General features: G+C 36.2%; 1 protein-coding gene across 1 annotated transcript; it reads right to left on the minus strand.

The window, feature by feature from the left end:
• Nucleotides 1-683: 683 nt before the first annotated feature.
• Nucleotides 684-17945, minus strand: stk38l (serine/threonine kinase 38 like). The gene is made up of 14 exons (XM_049474981.1): nucleotides 17643-17945; nucleotides 14785-14924; nucleotides 13740-13791; nucleotides 13138-13260; nucleotides 12788-12871; nucleotides 10483-10606; nucleotides 10212-10366; nucleotides 8012-8114; nucleotides 7522-7583; nucleotides 6955-7072; nucleotides 5395-5518; nucleotides 4650-4745; nucleotides 3730-3821; nucleotides 684-1725 (listed from the first exon to the last, which is right to left on the minus strand). Exons 2-14 carry the CDS (start codon nucleotides 14916-14918, stop codon nucleotides 1607-1609), a joined length of 1386 nt encoding a protein of 461 aa, XP_049330938.1. The 5' UTR covers nucleotides 14919-14924; nucleotides 17643-17945; the 3' UTR covers nucleotides 684-1606.
• Between the last annotated feature and the right edge of the window lie 469 nt (nucleotides 17946-18414).

Here is an 18414-nt window from a genome sequence, read left to right on the forward strand (position 1 = left end):
TATATACATCTATAAAGGAGATTAAGTGTTAAAAAAGTGGCCATTCAGAGTACACACACACACACCCCTTAACAACATCGTTATGCTCCCAATTTGATCAGGACACACAAAACATAATATTAAAAATTAAAAACTGTGTTTTTATGACTGAATAATCCACATTTCATTTACTGTACTAAAAGCAAATGAATGATGTGTAGCATGCAAAGCTGCTAGTGTCAGAGAGTCAGAGAGACACCTGTCTATCTGCCTACCTGCCTACCTGTCTATTTATCTGGCTGGTTTAAGAAAAGCGCTGTAGTGGTGGAGTTCACTTTGCTGTATAATAAACATGTTTTTGATGTTTAGATAGAAGAAGAGTTATATCTTATTATTATTATAATTATTATGGGTTTTAAGGTTTGGATGTTGCTTTAATAGCAATAATATATGTAAGTATTAGCTTATGCTACATGTGTTACAGCCAGGTATTATTTTATTGGCGTTGCAAAAAAAAAGAAAGAAAAAAAGAGAATTAGAATTTAGAAAAAAGTGCATTTTAAGTAGTTTTTGTTTGGGTTTAGTGTTTTATTATTTTTTTCTTAAGGGCGAACCAATAAACAACCCTAACAAAATCTCTCCCGTCCATCAGAAGTCATGTTTTTCCATTATATAAATCTATCTCATAACTTTTTTGGAAAATCAAAAAAAAAAAAAAAAAGAAAAGGTAATTTCGTAAAGACCTATCCAGAAAAGATTAGTTTCTCAGGGTGTAATATTTTGTGGTAATTTTCTCTTTTATTGTTTTTTTATCCTCTGTGATTTTATTCCTGTCCAGAACGATCATGTACGTGTTTTTTTTTCTCAGATAAAAAAACATTACAGTCTGAATTATCTACTGTTTTTCTCTGAACTCCGTGCTCCTCTGGTAATTTTAGTCCCGTCCGGACGCACATCTCTGAGTTTCGTCTCCTCGCCTTTAATAAAATAGATATTTGTCCACTGCCGCACACCGTAATTACACTTAAACACTTTGGGCGCTTGTTTCCATGGAGATCCATGTTAAAAAAAACGCAACAGCGAGTGGACATGGAGGAGCTACTGAACTCTGTGATGTCACGTGACCGAGAAAAACTAAAGCCTAAAAACTCACTGATCCTCCTGTTTTTTCAGAGTTTTATCACTAAAGAATAGAAATGTAAAATATTTTACACAGAGAAACGAATCCCGTCCGGATAGGTCTGAAGTCTGATGTGCGGATATAAGGCTGAGGTGAGGTAAGAACTTTTAATGACCCCGTTTTATTCACGCTTCACGATTTCTCGTCTCTACAGTACAGTGTTTAGACTTACCTGAGCTAAGCCAGGGGTAGATATATAGTTTTTTTTATTTTTTTTATTTCTTAATTTCTTCTTATTAAGGATAAGGATAAAGGACAGGTACAGCTGTCTGGGCCCTCAGGTGCAGAACTAGCTTTGCAGTCTGAAGTTTCAGTGCATGAGACTCTGAAGTCAAGGCATCGGCATCTTTATGGCAGCAGCACAGAGACGGTAGCCGAGGGAAGCTCTCGCTCGCTCAGATGTCCAATCATCTCTTTCCTCACAGGTTCTCCCGCCGGCGGCTCGTTTTAGGCTTTGCCGGCTTTGGTGTAGGTGGGGATGGTTCCTCTCTGGGTCAGCCCCTCAAAACGCTTGTAGGTGTAGTTGAGAAAAACCCAGTCCTTAGACGGTTCTGTTACGTTAGTCACTAAAACAAAAATATAACGGTTATAAGTTTTAAAACCACTTTTAAATTCAATTTTAATTCTGCACTGATAAAAACACAGTCATACACTTCACCCCATTTATCCTAACTCAAATCCAAATCTTACACAGCAGCACATCCCTTTTAAAAGTATACTTAACATGGAAAAGTAAATACTTTTAGCATTAAAATGAATGCATACTTAAACACATACTATGTAATCTAATGTACTATTTTGAAACAATTTATAGCAACTTAAGTACATATTTCAATTGTAATTAGGCTATGACTACACACAACATAAAAGCATTGAGTTGTGCATTTGAGTGTTTTTGTCATATAACTTTTGCAAACTTAAAAGTAGATTTAAGTATGTGTTTTTTTAAACATAATTTTTAATGCACTTGAAGAATATTGTAAATATAGTTTTTTACTTAATCTTAATCTTACTTAATAAAAAACAAAAACTACACTAAACTGCACTGTAAGCAGTATTTAATGTCACTATATATTTCTTTTCTATATTTACAATAAAAAGTTTTATTTAAAGCATTTTTCTTAAAAATACATTTTATGGAAATGCTAAGAAAGTATATTTAATGTGTTTTTATTAAGTATATTAAACAGAAAATGCACTTTTAGTATTCTTTACCTAATTTAAACATACTTTTTATGCTCTTAAGTATACAGTACTTCCTTTTCACAAAGAGAAGATGGTTTCTAAGGTATCTCAAGTTGTTGCTTGGGGAATACGTTGTGGTTGCCGGGCAGTTGCCATCATATCTAAAGGGCTTTCTAAAGTGTTGTTAGGCAGTGGCTAAGGTATTCCAGGTGGTTGCTAACGTATTGCTTGGCTATCTTAAGTGGTTGCTAAGTGGTTGCTAGGCAGTTTCTATCATATCTAACGTGATTGTTAAGGTGTTGCTAGGTGGTTGCCAAGGTGTTGCTTGACAGGTGCTAAGGTATTCCATCCAGGTAGTTGCTAAGGTTTGGCTAAGGTTGCTAAGGTAAGTGGTTTCTAGACAAATGCTATCATATCTAAACTTTGGTTGCTAAGGTGTTCCAGGTGGCTGCTTAGGTGTTGCAAAGTGTTTGAAAAATAAAAAAAACGAGTGAACTAGTAAAGGCATAAATTGGGATTCTGAGAAATTGAAGCAACAGTGACATCTAGTGGCCAATCAGTGGTTAACAGTAAGCTAGATCCTACAGAAATCTGAATAAATGTGTTTTAATTAAAATGATTTTAATAATTAAAACGCTAAAGTGCATTTTTAATACAATGATTTCTAATTTATTTACAGAATGTAGGAGAGTTTTATGGTTAGTGCTGGAGATAAAACTAAACTAGCTACTAAAAAGTGTATTTTAGCTTCTACAGCTTTGTTCCAACCATTTAACCATTCAAATAAATGATTTACTTAAATGTTTTACATGTTATAGAACTAGTTCTAACCTGATTTCTAGGTTCTAGGTTCATTTATGTGACATCAGGATTTTAATTTTAAAATATTTACACTAAAAATAAACATTAAACGGTGCAAACTCTTTTTAATCAATGAATTTCCATGATGGTTTTTTTCCAGGCAATTTTTCACAATCATACAATTTTTAAAACGTCAGTGCGGACATGGACAATAAAATCAAAAAATCAACTAAAACTAAAATTAAAACTGATTATAGTAGGCCTAAAATTTATCTTTTATAATAAAATGTTAGATCCTGAGAGCTCTATTGTTAAAGGGCTAAATTACTGAATTAACTCAGAGCTGATGTATTTTTTTTTAGCTCAAAACAGATTTTCTCCATCGATAAACTGAAACACAAAGATTTTTCCAAAACTTATCCAGGCCTGGAGATTATTGCTATTTTTAAATACCATGATTTTTCCTGTTTTTTTTATGATTGTATGAACTCTGATTAAATGAGCTACAAAAGACTAACCGATAAATAATGGTTAAATTTGGATAAATTATGTAAACTAGATTAGAGATTAGAGTCAGTTCTCACCTGGCTGTAAAATATCAGACTCTGGGAAATCATCGAAGTTAGACGTGTCGTCAATGCTTTTAATCTCGATAGAGATCGCAGCAGGTCGTTCTCTGTGTGGAGAAACAGAAATATACAGTTAACAAATGTGTTAAAGTATCTCTATTTATTGTTCTGTATGTAGAAGTATAAATAATAGGGTTTAGAAAAATTGTATCAAGTATCAACTCAACGTTTTTACTCTTTAAGCAAGTGTTAAAATACTGGTTTCAAAATTACTGTTAAAGTATAAAAGTACAAAGCGATTAAGAACCAAAGCTTAATAGTAATAATAATAATAATAATAATAATAATAATAAACAATTTATACACATTTTTACATAATAAAAAAGAGCTTTAAGAGCTGTACATACAGAGAGGTGAACAGATCAGCAGTAAAAGAGATACAAGAAACAAATCAATTAAAATAATTCAGATTATTAAGTAAAATTAAGTAATTGACAACTAAGATGAGACACAGTCAAAAATTATGAAACAATAAAAGGTTATGTTAAAATGCAATATAAAGGTACAAAAAGGGCAAATAAAAGAAAAAAGGTAAAATAAGATAAGATAGGGTAAAAAATTAAAATAAAAAATCAATAATAATAAAAAAATAAATAAATCCAGAGAGTATATGATTAAATAAACTAATCAGTTATTAAAAACAACTGAAATGAAAGAAAGGAACTGTTATTCATGTAAACAGACAATAGAAAAGCAAAAATCATTTTAGCGCATATTTAAAACATTTAAATACATGTAACCAATATATATATATATATCTACTGTAGACAATCTAGAAAAAGTAAAAGTGACAGAAGATATCAGAGGCATGAGAAGTATGTGTGTGTGTGTGTGTGTGTGTGTGTGTGTGTGTGTGTGTGTGTGTGTGAACAGACCTGATGTGCTCCCAGTCGACAGACTCAAAGAAAGGATGACTCTTTATCTCCTCCACGCTCACTGCACCAATCCTGTTCTCCGCATCTGTACAATATCTAACACACACACACACACACACACACACACACACACACACACACACACACACACACACACACACACACACACACACACACACACACACACACACACACACACACACACACACACACACACACACACACACACACACACGTCACTACTTAGCAGCACAAGAAACAACGATGCCGCTTGTAGAGCAACACTAACGTAAATATGTTTAAAGCTAAAACAGTGTGTCATAGAGTATAACACCCTTACAGATTTATTTATTTTTAAAATACTTACATTTTTTCTTATCTTAATATCAGACAAATATACCGCAACAAAATGAAAATTTAATTATTATTATTATTAATGCATATGATATGATATAAGGCACACCCCTGCTAATAACTGAGATATAAAAAAATACAATAATTTTATCAGATTTGCAGTAACAGAAGTCAATGATCCAGAATATCATGATACTAATAATAATAATAATAATAATGCACTCCATATATCTCCATATATTCAGGATTAAAGTAAAATAAATGATACTGGACAGATATAATCTATATCTAGTAGATAATTGATGTGATGATTAGAGGTGGGTGATATATAGGCATCATATTAAAAATGTTGGTGTTATTTTTGAGTACAGTGTTGAGAAATGTGTCTAACCTGAGGATCAGGTCTTTAGCTTTCTCGGAGATGGGGACCTCGGGGGGGAAGATCAGAGTTTCTTTCCAGTTCATGACTTTCCTGTAGGTTTCCTGCGGCGTCTCGGAGCAGAAGGGTGGGTAGCCTGGAACAGGAAGACAGAACAAAACCTCTTTTAACTGGGAGTGAAGGTGGTGAAAAAAAGTGAAAAACAGTGAAAAACTTCATTCCACTGAAAGAGTTCTGAGAAAAACATGAGAAAATCTGTTTATCTTCCCAGAGAAAGACTCCAGTAACTGCATTTTATTTTTATACACTTACAGGCTGTATAAAATAAGATAAGAGCAGACTTAATAGCATTTGTGTATTTAGGTGAATGTGTTAAAATGAACCGTTAACCGTAAACTTTAGACGCAGCTTCTCTTCTGTGGATAAAAGTTAAATGAAGCTTCTCAAATCTGCCATATTTCTATGATGTGTGTTTGTAACTCATTTAATTATTAAATTTAACAGCATACTATGCTAAAATAACATATTTTTTAAATTGTTAGTATAGAAATTATATTGGAGGAAAGCCCAGCGACTCGGTTCTGATACATCAGCTCACAGATGCAGCCTTGTGCTGATCCACATCACCCTAGGAGTGATGAGGGGAAAGAGAGAGCGCCATCTACTGTACTGTACCCACCCAGAGAGAGAGAGAAAGGCCAACTGTGCTCTCTCGGGGCTCTGGCAGCTGATGGCAAGCTGCATGACCTGGTACTGGCAAAGTGAATGCTGGTACTTAGTAATTTATTCTTTTTACCTTGACATTTTTGCACATTTGAATTTTTACACTTTAAATTGTGTAGTTTAAAAGTTTATAAAAATCAGATCAGTAATATTGTGTGAGCAGACTGTCGTTCCAAGCATTTCACTGCAGGTCATAATGTGTATTACTATGTATGTGACAAATAAGATTTAAAATTTTTAATTTTTACTCATTAATGTGCACAATATTTGCAAATATAGTAATGCTTTCTACTGTACTTATTGTATATAATATCTTATTATATATTTGCATTCCTCCCAATTGACTGATTATTAATAATAAAATCCTACACATTACTTGTTAACTTAGCAGTGCACTCTCCACTGGACTTATTATTTAGAATATTGCACTTTACCCCACTTCATTTGACTGTTTTTCATATTTGCTTTATTATATATATATATAAGAAATGTTTGCTGACTCAGGGCAGAATATCAGCTTTGTTTAAAAACACAATAGTTTAATTTTATTTAATATAAATTTTATATATATAAGCTTGGTTTTAAGCATAGCTAGCTAAATCTCCTGCTGTCCGTATTTAAACAAAACACAGAAGTGGTAAAACTAGATAGTCAGATAGTTACTTATTGTAAAGTAAATTCAGTTATAATTTCAAGCATTTCCAAGCACTTTCTCCAAAATTCCAGCACTTTCTAGGCCTGGAAAACAGAACGTTAAAATTCCAGCATTTTCCAAGATTTCAAGCACCTGTAAAAAACCCTGTATATTACTCTACCGGCTGCATTAACGTGTGTAAAGTAAGTTCATACCGATTAGCATCTCATACATGATGACGCCCAGAGACCACCAGTCACAGAGTTTATTGTATCCCGTCTGCATGAAGACCTCGGGGGCGATGTAGTCCGGAGTGCCGACAGTGGAGTAGGCCTGTGTGCACAGAGAGCAATTAAGGGGGTTTTCAAACCTAAAAAAATCTGGATCAGAATTCGCATCATGTTTCATGTCTTTGTTACATTGTATATACAGTATTTGATCCGTTTAGTTTCGGTTTCACACTACAGTTTAGTAACTACGAGTCTCTCCTCTCTCTAATATGAGGGTTTTTGTTGTTGGTGAAGAAGGAGGCGTTTATACAGGTATCAATGTGCAGCATGTGAGACGATTCAGGAACAGATTCTGTGTTCACATTACACACAGATACAGATCACTTACATTTACACTGAATGTGAACAGACACGATAGATTTGAGAAAAGGGAGCGTAGCCTCAATATATCCTGTCTTTGTCTTCATCAGTTATGTGGGCGGAGTCTCTCTATACTTCATTTTAATAACTGGTTTGTAAAATGTTAAAATGTTTGAGTGTGTGTATACTCACCAGCTGCCGTCTGTTCTTTTTCCAAGTTTCTGCTTTTCTTTTGGAGTTCATATTCTGAAAAGCTGATTCACAAACAGAACAAAAATTAGCATTTTGCAGCCTGGTACATTTTACAAGTTACTGTTTGACTGTAGATGTTTATAAATGCCTCATAAAAGATAAAAGAAAAATGTCTATATTTATTGTTAATTTTAGCATCACAGCGCTAACGCTCGGAGGAAAGCGCAGCGACTCGGTTCTGATACATCAGCTCACAGACGCAGCCTTGTGTTGATCCACATCACCCTAGGAGTGATGAAGGGAAAGAAAGAGCACCATCTACTGTACTGTACCCACCCAGAGAGAAACAGCAAGACCTACTGTGCTCTCTCGGGGCTCCGGCAGCTGATAGCAAGCTGCACGACTGGGATTTGAACCAGAAATTAATTTTCAATGACCTTATTTATAATTTCTTAAATAAATGCTATTTAGGAGATGAGGTGATACTTACAGAAGTCACTAGGGGGGTTGTGTGTGAGGTTTCTGTAAAACTCGGTGCGGTGGGCCTTCTTTAAACCGGTGCACAGCCCAAAGTCCGACAGTTTCACATGACCCTAAAATACACAAAACAGTTCCGTCATGATTTACAGTAAAGATAAAGGCACAGAAAATGTTCTCAATTGTGCAACAGAATCTTCTTTTCAATTTGACTCAAAAAACTAAAAATGATGAAATAATGGGATCCTTAGCAGTGCCAGTTTATTGACTATACAAAAAGTACTTAAAGTGCTTATTTAAGTAGAAATGTTGGTTATCTTTACTTTTACTTGAGTAATTACTTTTCAGATTCTACTCCTTACATTTAAAAAAATTCAAAAACAGCCTCATTACTACATTCTGGCTTTTTGACTATTTATGACTCTTTCGCCATTTATAGTCGAGTATTGTTTACCGTGTTAAAACAAGCTACTTGGGATGAACTGCTAGCAAATATCACCCTGGCTTGCCGGAACACTTAGGGTTAGCCACTAACCACAGCAAGCGCTAGCAGTTTGCCGCTAATGCTAATGCTGCTGCACCCAGCCTTAGTGTAAATCTGGAAATCTAAGCTTACTGTAAATAAACAGAAGCTCTTTACTCTAAAATAAACTAAATAAACAGTTTTCAGGAGAGAAATCTGTGTATATTAACATCCAGCACTCATTTTTTGTTTTTTAAAGAATTACAGTTTTGTTTACTTAACTTAGCATCGCTTTACAGGAATTTGAAGTAAAACACGGCAAGGCCCCTGTTCCTTACTAGTGTCACATAATCCAGTGCATTTTACAATGAGAAAAATGTGGGAAGTTGTTTATATGGTTGTGATATCTACACCGGCATTTATTTGACTTTTTATTTTGACATCGTGGTGTATTGGTGTACTTGGGTACTGGGGTATTGATGTATTGGAGTATTGGTGTACTGGGGTACTGGTGTACTGGTGTATTGGTGTATTGGAGTATTGGAGTATTGGAGTATTGGTGTATTGGAGTATTGGAGTATTGGAGTATTGGTGTATTGGAGTATTGGAGTATTGGAGTATTGGTGTATTGGAGTATTGGAGTATTGGTGTATTGGTGTATTGGTGTATTGGAGTATTGGAGTATTGGAGTATTGGTGTATTGGAGTATTGGAGTATTGGTGTATTGGTGTATTGGAGTATTGGAGTATTGGAGTATTGGAGTATTGGAGTATTGGTGTATTGGTGTATTGGAGTATTGGTGTATTGGAGTATTGGAGTATTGGAGTATTGGAGTATTGGAGTATTGGTGTATTGGTGTATTGGTGTATTGGTGTATTGGAGTATTGGAGTATTGGAGTATTGGAGTATTGGAGTATTGGTGTATTGGTGTATTGGTGTATTGGAGTATTGGAGTATTGGAGTATTGGAGTATTGGTGTATTGGTGTATTGGAGTATTGGAGTATTGGTGTATTGGTGTATTGGAGTATTGGAGTATTGGTGTATTGGAGTATTGGAGTATTGGTGTATTGGTGTATTGGAGTATTGGAGTATTGGTGTATTGGTGTATTGGTGTATTGGTGTATTGGAGTATTGGAGTATTGGTGTATTGGTGTATTGGTGTATTGGAGTATTGGTGTATTGGAGTATTGGAGTATTGGAGTATTGGTGTATTGGTGTATTGGAGTATTGGAGTATTGGAGTATTGGAGTATTGGTGTATTGGAGTATTGGAGTATTGGAGTATTGGTGTATTGGAGTATTGGAGTATTGGTGTTTGGTGTATTGGGGTACTGGTGTATTGGTATGTTGGGGTACTGGTGTATTGGTGTATTGGTGTACTGATGTATTGGTGTACTGGGGTACTGGTGTATTGATGTATTGGTGTATTGGAGTATTGGAGTATTGGTGTACTGGGGTACTGGTGTATTGGTGTATTGATGTATTGGTGTATTGGAGTATTGATGTATTGATGTATTGGAGTATTGGAGTATTGGGGTACTGGGGTACTGGTGTATTGGTGTATTGGTGTATTGATGTATTGGTGTATTGGAGTATTGATGTATTGATGTATTGGAGTATTGGAGTACTGGTGTATTGATGTATTGATGTATTGATGTATTGGAGTACTGGTGTATTGGTGTATTGGTGTATTGGTGTATTGGTGTATTGGTGTATTGGAGTATTGGTGTATTGGTGTATTGGTACTCACCCGTGAGTCGAGCAGCAGGTTGTCGGGTTTAATGTCTCGGTGGATGAAGCCCAGCTGGTGAATGGAGTCAATAGCCAGAACCGTCTCCGCTATATAAAACTGAGTAGCTTCCTCTGAGAGCGTGTCCTTCTTCATCAGCAGAGTCATCATGTCTCCTGATCAAACACAACAACATACAGATCATCAGTAAATTACAGAAACTAGAAAAGAAGAAGATCTGTGGAGACATGTGTAGATATTCTGTCTGAATACTGTCTTCTCCTGAACTCACCTCCGGGCAGAAACTCCATAATCAGATAAAGATTCCTTTTATCTTGAAAACTGTAGAACATTTTCACCACCCATGCTCCATCAGCCTCCACAAGAATGTCCCGCTCAGCCCTGATATGTGCCACCTACACGGGGGGGGAGGGGTTTAGGAGTTACAAAGACATATTCCAGTGATTTTATTTTTAAGTAGCGTATTTTTCACACTATAAGGCGCACCATATTATAAGGCGCATTATGCAACACTAGTAAGGAACAGAGGTGTTGCCATGTTATTCTTCTAATTCAGCAGATCTAAGTACTGGGAAGTGAGCTGTAAGCTAAAAGCTAGTAAACAAAACTTAAACGTAATTTTAAAAAAAACATTGTATTTTAAAGTTAATCAAGTGCTGGATGTTAATCTACACTGATTTCTCTCTGAAAACTGTTAATTTGGTTGAGTACAGCACTTCCATTTATTTACAGTAAACTTAGATTATTAGATTTACACTAAGCCTGAGTGCAGCAGCATTAGCATTAGCGGCTAATTGATAATGCCACTCAACAGCACTACACTGAGGAACCCTGAGTGTTCCAGTAAGCCAGGGTGATATTAGCTAGTGGTTCATCACAAGTTGCTTGTTTTTAACAAAGCACGTGAAAGAGCTAGCGCTTAGCACACTTAGTGGCTAATGCTAATGCTGCTCCAGCACTGCTAGCTGGGGGTTAGCAACAGGCTACAGGCCGATAATACTCGCATCTGAACGGTGAAAGAGCTAGAGCTTAGTGTGGTTAGTGGCTGATGCCTTTGCTGTTCCAGCCTTAGTGCTGGAGAAACTTCACTGAAACTCCTGTATAACTCTGTACTTCAGAAGAGTGGCTTTACTGCTCCGTATATATTAGGGGTGTCACGATCTCGATATTTTATCGAAATCGAATCGAAATGAGGTCACGATCTCGAGTATCGAAGTCAAAAAGAGGATCGACGATCCCTCCCGCGCGCGCTACGCAAATAGCGCAGCGCGCTACGCAAATGGCGCGGCACCAACACAGCGCATCCTATTCATTTAAATAGAGATAGCCACTGCATGAGCGCAGTCGGCGGGAGTGTGATCACTGTTTTTATCTGTCCAACGGGGGAGGGGGGGGGGAGGGGGGAGGGCGCGCAGGTTTTGTATCTGTATCTAACGGAGGGGTGGGTGCGCGCAGGTGAGAGCGTGTGAACTCGCTGAAATGCGTGTGTCAGTGTGACTTGAGAACACTGACTATAGATCACAGTGAGGTGGATTAAAAATCTTAAACTTATAATTGACTACACCTGTTGCTTTCCATTGAATTAAAAAAACATCTTTCTCTCAGATAAAGTAAACACAAGCGTGTTTCTGACTAAAATAAAAGCTTTTCAGGAGAGATATAAGTTATGTGTAAATATTTATAAGACAATACCCACATCACTTATCTAACCAGCCTGTACTGATTTCTGCCCCCCAATAATGCTTTCAATAACCTCTTGTAACCCCTGGGAGCCAGGGGTTACACTCTAATAGCCTTTAATAGTCTTCAGTAGCCTTTAAAAGACTTACCTGGCGGCCGTGGTGTGTCCACTAAACTCCGTAGTTATAAACATCCTGAGGTTAGCAGCGCGCTAACTGACCTGTTTCTAATGTAATCCGAGCAGTGACTGCGTGTCGGCTGTTCTAACCTGCTGCTGTTAGCTGCTTGGGCTGAAAGATGAACTGTAGTGAGCTGTATTATCCGGTTAGTGGGGTTAAAACCTTTATTTGTTTACAGAAACAGTAAAAACGGACTGGCTGAGCTCTGTAGCCCGTGGCTGGGCTGTACTGAAGTAGTGACTGAGTGAAGAGAGCGGGGCTTGTGCTGCTGCAGCTCCGACTAGTGGTTGGATGAAGAACTGCAGCTTCATGTAATGAGCAGTTTCACCAGCCATCCACACACAGCTCTGATAAACTGCTTGTTTTAATAGTGCACACTGTTGCTACCAAAAAAAGTCACTAGATGGCATTACCATATATATCTTAATAAATAATAATAATAATATTTATAATATTTATAATAATAATAATAATAATAATAATAATAATAATAATAAATATATTATTTAAATTTTATGAGGCATAAAATAATAACAAGAAAAAAAAACAAGAAAATCGAGAATCGAATCGAATCGTGACCCTCAAATCGAAAATGAAATCGAATCGAGGATTTAGAGAATCGTGACACCCCTAGTATATATTATATATGCGTCTTATAGTGCGAAAAATATTGTAGAGTTTTAAAGAATAGGGTAAAACAATAATAATAGGGTGTACCTGTTCTTTCTCCAGCATGTCTGCTTTTCTCAGGATCTTCATGGCGTAGATATGACCCGTGTCCTTCTTCTGCACCAGACGCACCTGAGAAATTTAAAATAAGAAATAAAATAAAAAAAGCGAACTCAACTCAGGAAAGATCAGACCATTCTTTTCTGATCATTAGCATATTTAATCCTGCTATGATGTTGTTCATCATGCATGTTTAATAAAAAATATATATTTTTAATTTTGATAAATTTGATTAATTTATATAGATTACAACCACAGCAATAATCATACAGTATAAGTTGTATAAATTACACAGTTATTGGATTAATTAGCTTTTCTAAATGCCAACAAACACTAACCTCTCCAAAAGCACCTCTACCGATAACTTTCAGCGACTCAAAGTCATCGAGCCCCAGTCGAGTTCTCTTCAGCCTCAGGAACTCGGTCTCTTTGCGAGCGTGCTGAGAGCGCCTGGTGATTTTCTATCAGAAACACACAAACAACCAGCAGCCAATCAGGACATGGAGAAAACAACAATGTGCCCCAAAGTCCAGACCTCAACCTTATTGAATTAAAAAAATCCCTGTGTGCGACTTTTCTCTCTGTCGAGAGTTATTCTCCTGTTTACGGGACAAGGCATTTTAAGGGCTTAAAATATTTTTATTTGTCCTGTGTTGTATTATCATCATAAACATGATTAATTAAAGGAAAACATACAAAATAATGAAATAATCATTCAAGAAAATTCAAGTTTTTTCATTCATTTGCACATTGATGATGCATTCCCTTAATAACTGATGATACATTTCTCTCCTCATACTCAAAAGTAAATGGGAGTAGTAAAAAGTATCGGTATCAGCAATACTGGCCCTGTATTTACTTGGTATTGTATCGATATCAAATTTTGCAGTATCGCACAGCCCTACTGAACTGAACCAATGGACTAAACTCAAACTCTCACCTCTTCATCAAGTAAACCTTCCTCATCCATCACCTTCTCCAGTTTCTTCTGCCTGTGAAGAGAGTTACAATAGTTTAATTTTTATAGTATTAACAGCCAAATGCTGCAAGATTTTCAGACCATAATTACTGCATTTTTCACACTATAAGGCACACTGTTTTATAAAGCGAACTATCAAAGAACGCCTATTTTCTGGTCTATTTTCATCTATAAAGTGCACCGGATTATGAGGTGTATTTTAAGAGACACTATAAGGAACTTCTAATTTAACAGGTCTCACCGCTGGATGGTGGTGGTTGTTGGGGGCGGGGGGGTAGCTAACTAAGTTAAGTAAAGCTAAGCTAAGTACACTGTAAAAACTGTAATAAAAAAACTGTTTGACTTTCTTTTAAAGTTAAACAAGAGCTGGACGTTAATCTACACAGATTTCTCTACTGAAAACTGTTTATTTGGATGAATAAAGTGCTTCCCTTTATTTACAGTGAGCTTAGATTTCCAAATTTCTTTGAGAGCATTAGCATTAGTGGTTAACCGCCAGCAAGTAGCAGCTAATGTCAGAGCTACACTAAGATTAGCTAGCGCTTCGACCACAGTCCGATATACTCCCCTCACCTCTGAACGGTGATTAGCGGGTAATGCTAATGCTGCTCCAGCAGTGCTAGTCATGGTTAGCAGCAGGCTACAGGCCGAAAATACTTAATGTAATGCTAATGGTAATACTTCTCCAGCCTTAGTGCTGGAGAACTTTACTGAATCTCCTGTATAACTCTGTACTTCAGTGGAGTGTCTTTACTGCTCCTTAATACCTGACTGATAGAATTCATACATAAGGAGCACCGGATTATAAGGAGCTCTGATGATTTTTGTGAGAATTAAAATATTTTTAACCCATTTAACACATTATAGTGAAAGAAATATGGTAATTTTAATCAGGTTTTTCATATGCTTAGTTTTTCATCCTTTTATATATTATTTAGCTCTGAAATCTGATTTTTTACTGATTTTTGTATCTACAATCAGAAATATGATAAAGTGAGACAGTAACCTCATCTCTCTCTCCTCGTGTTGGGTGAGGAGGGTGCTGTAGAAGTTCTCCAGCGTCAGTTTGGCCACGGTGACTCTCTCTCTCGTGTGATTACTCATCGGGAGCGGCGCTGCCATGCCTCCCGTCATGGCCATACTATTCTACAGAGGCAGGAGACAGCAGTTAGGAGGGTTTAATGGATTGGGTTAATGGGCTAATGGATTAATGGGGGGCTGCTGGTTTGATCCCAGTTTGGAATCCATTAGATATTGACTTGTGGAATAAAGAGAAAAGTCATGGAAAAACCTAAAACACTGTAAAACACTTCCAGTTCAAGAGACTCTGCAGCTACAACACTCCTAATTCAGCTCAGTTATGAGTTTATTATTAACCAGCGAGCAATAATACAACAGCAATGATTCTTTTCATGAACCATTTTCACTATACCTGATATTCTTGAGCCAAATCCCAGATTCACATGCAGTTATACAGCGTTATTTGTTATAAGATAAGATAAGATGATCCAATCCTTTATTAATCCCACAATTGAGAAATGTGCAATGTTAAAGCAGCACAGAGGAAATAGAAAGAGAGAAACAAGTCAGGAAAATATATAAACAAATAATAATACATCTATATATATTCAAAATATTAGAAAAAATATATAAAAAAATACTGTATTATTGCACAAGGACTAAGAAGGAATAAACAGCAAATAAATAGAAAATTAAAAGGTGAGAAAACATATTGCACGTATGGTGATAAAGGAATCATAGTGCACACATAGTAGAAAGTAGAAAAGTGCAAGTACTTAAAGTTAAAGAGTACTATAAAAAAAGAGAGGAAAAACAAGACAAAAGTATTATAGTCCATTCCTTAATTCCTCTGTGATTAAAAGCTGAAATGAGCTTTTATTAGCTTGTATTTAATTTCATTTAATTTTATTTTTCTGTTTCACCTTAACCTCTTGAGTCCCAGACTTTTGATTGGTGTGCCATTTTCTTTTCTGCTAGCTACTTGAGATAAATAGGACCTAACAAGTACAAAAACTAAACTTTCTATAGTTTATTTTGACATTTGGGATAAGAAAGAGCCAATTCTTCAAAAAACAAAATGTGAACTTTCTACAGTAAGCAAATAAACGATGATAATATTTACCTGGTTAATGTTTCTGCCTTTACTGGCTGTAGAAACTTTTGACTGGGATTCCAGTGAGTGTAATGTTGTAAGTTACCCACTGGATGGTACAGGCAGTGTAACCAAAGGGTTAAAGTTTATAAAACAAAAAGTATTAGAGTTCAGAGAATCAGAAATGTAATGCCCACATATGAGGACGCAGGGACTAAAGAGGTTAAAAATGTTTCAGCTCTGAAACCTCAAACACACAGAGATGTTTTTCACAAGAAAAAGCACATTCTGAACAACAGATAACGCTAAGCCTTGTCCCTCAGGTGTGATATAACAAGTCTTGATTCAAAACTCTGGGTATATACAAGAAAATAGACAATTTTTTCTCCATTTGCTATGACATTAATCCAAATTCTAACAGTATTATTGCTTGAAACATTAATAATGAATATTACTAGAAGTGCCCTTTAATGCTACAGTAGTACTATTAATAATCCTTTGATTTTCTTATTTTAGAGTGGATTTAAATCTGATATATTCTAAATTTCTTCAGTAATATAATTTAAAACTTGGTATTTTCTCTTATTAGAGTAGGGTTTACTTTTAATTTGTGTTTGGAATCATATGTAATATAAACTGTACAGCTTTGTTGTTAAATACACTTTAATTATGTTATGAATATATTATATATTCAGCTAAACTCCTAAACTCCCTGATTTCCACATGCATTTGCTTATATATAATCTTTTATTTCTGATGCATTAAAGCCAAGCACACATCATTAGCCTGTATTTATAAAGGGTATCTGACTGTAGAATACCTCCAATATGACGCATAATCGTATAATCGACAGTGACAATATACGCAGCTCTGGTCGTGGCGGTGGTGTTGCCACAATCTATGACTCAACGTTAGGTATATCTCAAAACTCACAATTGGATGCTCAAGTCGTTTGAAGTTCTTAGTCTTAAAGTAGCAGGCCCGTCTCCTGCTTCCAAAACGCAGCATTCGTTTCTGCTTATAACACTGTATCGTCCTCCTGGACCATACTCAAATTTTATTAGTGAATTTGCTGACTTTCTAGCAGCAGCTTCTTTCTGATAAGGTCGTAATTGTTGGAGACTTTAATATCCACTTTGAAAAGGACCAGGATCCACTAAAAATTGCATTTAAATCAGTTTTAGATGCTCTAGGCTTTAAACAAAATGTAATTGGCCCCACTCACCGATGTAGTCATACATTAGACTTAGTTTTGACACTGGGTATTGAGGCTGAGAATATAGCTACTCTTTCTCAACATGACTCAATATCCGATCATTATCTAATTATGTTTGAAATAGTTTTTAATCAAAATATCCTCCTCCCGCCCCGCTATATCAGCAAGCGTAAAATAACAACCGCAATTGCTAATGATAAATGAAATTGAATTGAATTGAATATGTAATTGTCTGTAATGAAACCAGGCAAAATCTTTTTTATGCAGAGATTTGCAGGTCCACTGATTTACACATACATTTGCTTTTATATAATCTTTTATTTTTAATGCATTAAAGCCAAAAACACATAATTAGTCTGTATTTATAAAGGAGATCTGACTGTAGAATACCTCCAATATGGCGCCCAACACAAACAGAGCCTCACCGTTAGGTTAAATCACCTGTCAGTGATCGATAGATCCGCAGTTAGATAAGATAAGGGTTATTATTATATCTGATTAATTTAATTTAATTTAATGTTTTTTATCCGCTTACCTCCCCGTCCTCCTCCAGAGTAGACAGATTGCTGGCGAGCAGCGGATCCTCCAACAGAGAAATAAAAATAATATTATTATTAATAAACAGCCGATTCACCGGCTGCACTGATTCACCGCCTCCCGCACTAAATACACACGCAGAAAACACGCAGTTTTACAGCCCGAATCCTGCGGGTTACCGCATTAAAACACTATAATAAAGACCCCGCGCCGGAGCTCCACACCGCCCAGCTCCCCGCTCACCATACCGGCCACAGCGCTCAGCCCCGACCCGCCTCCAGCCCCGGATCACAGCAAGGGCAGCACCCTCACCAACATGACCGCCGGTAAGAACCAACGAAGCTGTTCACGCCGTTTTTCAAAATAAAAGTTCCGATGGAAATCGCCCCCGTAGCGCTTTTCCAAAATAAAAGTTCAGATTAAAAACATTCCAAACGCAGCGCTATTTCCAAAGTAAAAGCCCTCATTTAAATCCCCACTCAAAATAAAAGCCCAGAGTGAAATTCCAATTTGAAGCGCTGTATTAAAAAAAAAGTTCAAGTTTAAATCACCCTCACGCAGCTCTATTACCAAAATAAAAGCACAGATTTTCCGCATGCACAGCACTTTTTACAAAATAAAAATTTAAGTTTAATTCACCCAAATGCAGCGCTGTTTCCAAAATAAAAGCCCAAAGTGAAATCTGACCTGCAGCGCTGTTTTTCAAAATAAAAGCCCAAATTAAAATCACCCCCAACCCCAAAATAGGCGATTTAAATTTTTAACATTAA

The sequence above is a fragment of the Astyanax mexicanus genome, chromosome 2, assembly GCF_023375975.1.
Source record: "Astyanax mexicanus isolate ESR-SI-001 chromosome 2, AstMex3_surface, whole genome shotgun sequence".
Classification (NCBI taxonomy): domain Eukaryota; kingdom Metazoa; phylum Chordata; class Actinopteri; order Characiformes; family Acestrorhamphidae; genus Astyanax; species Astyanax mexicanus.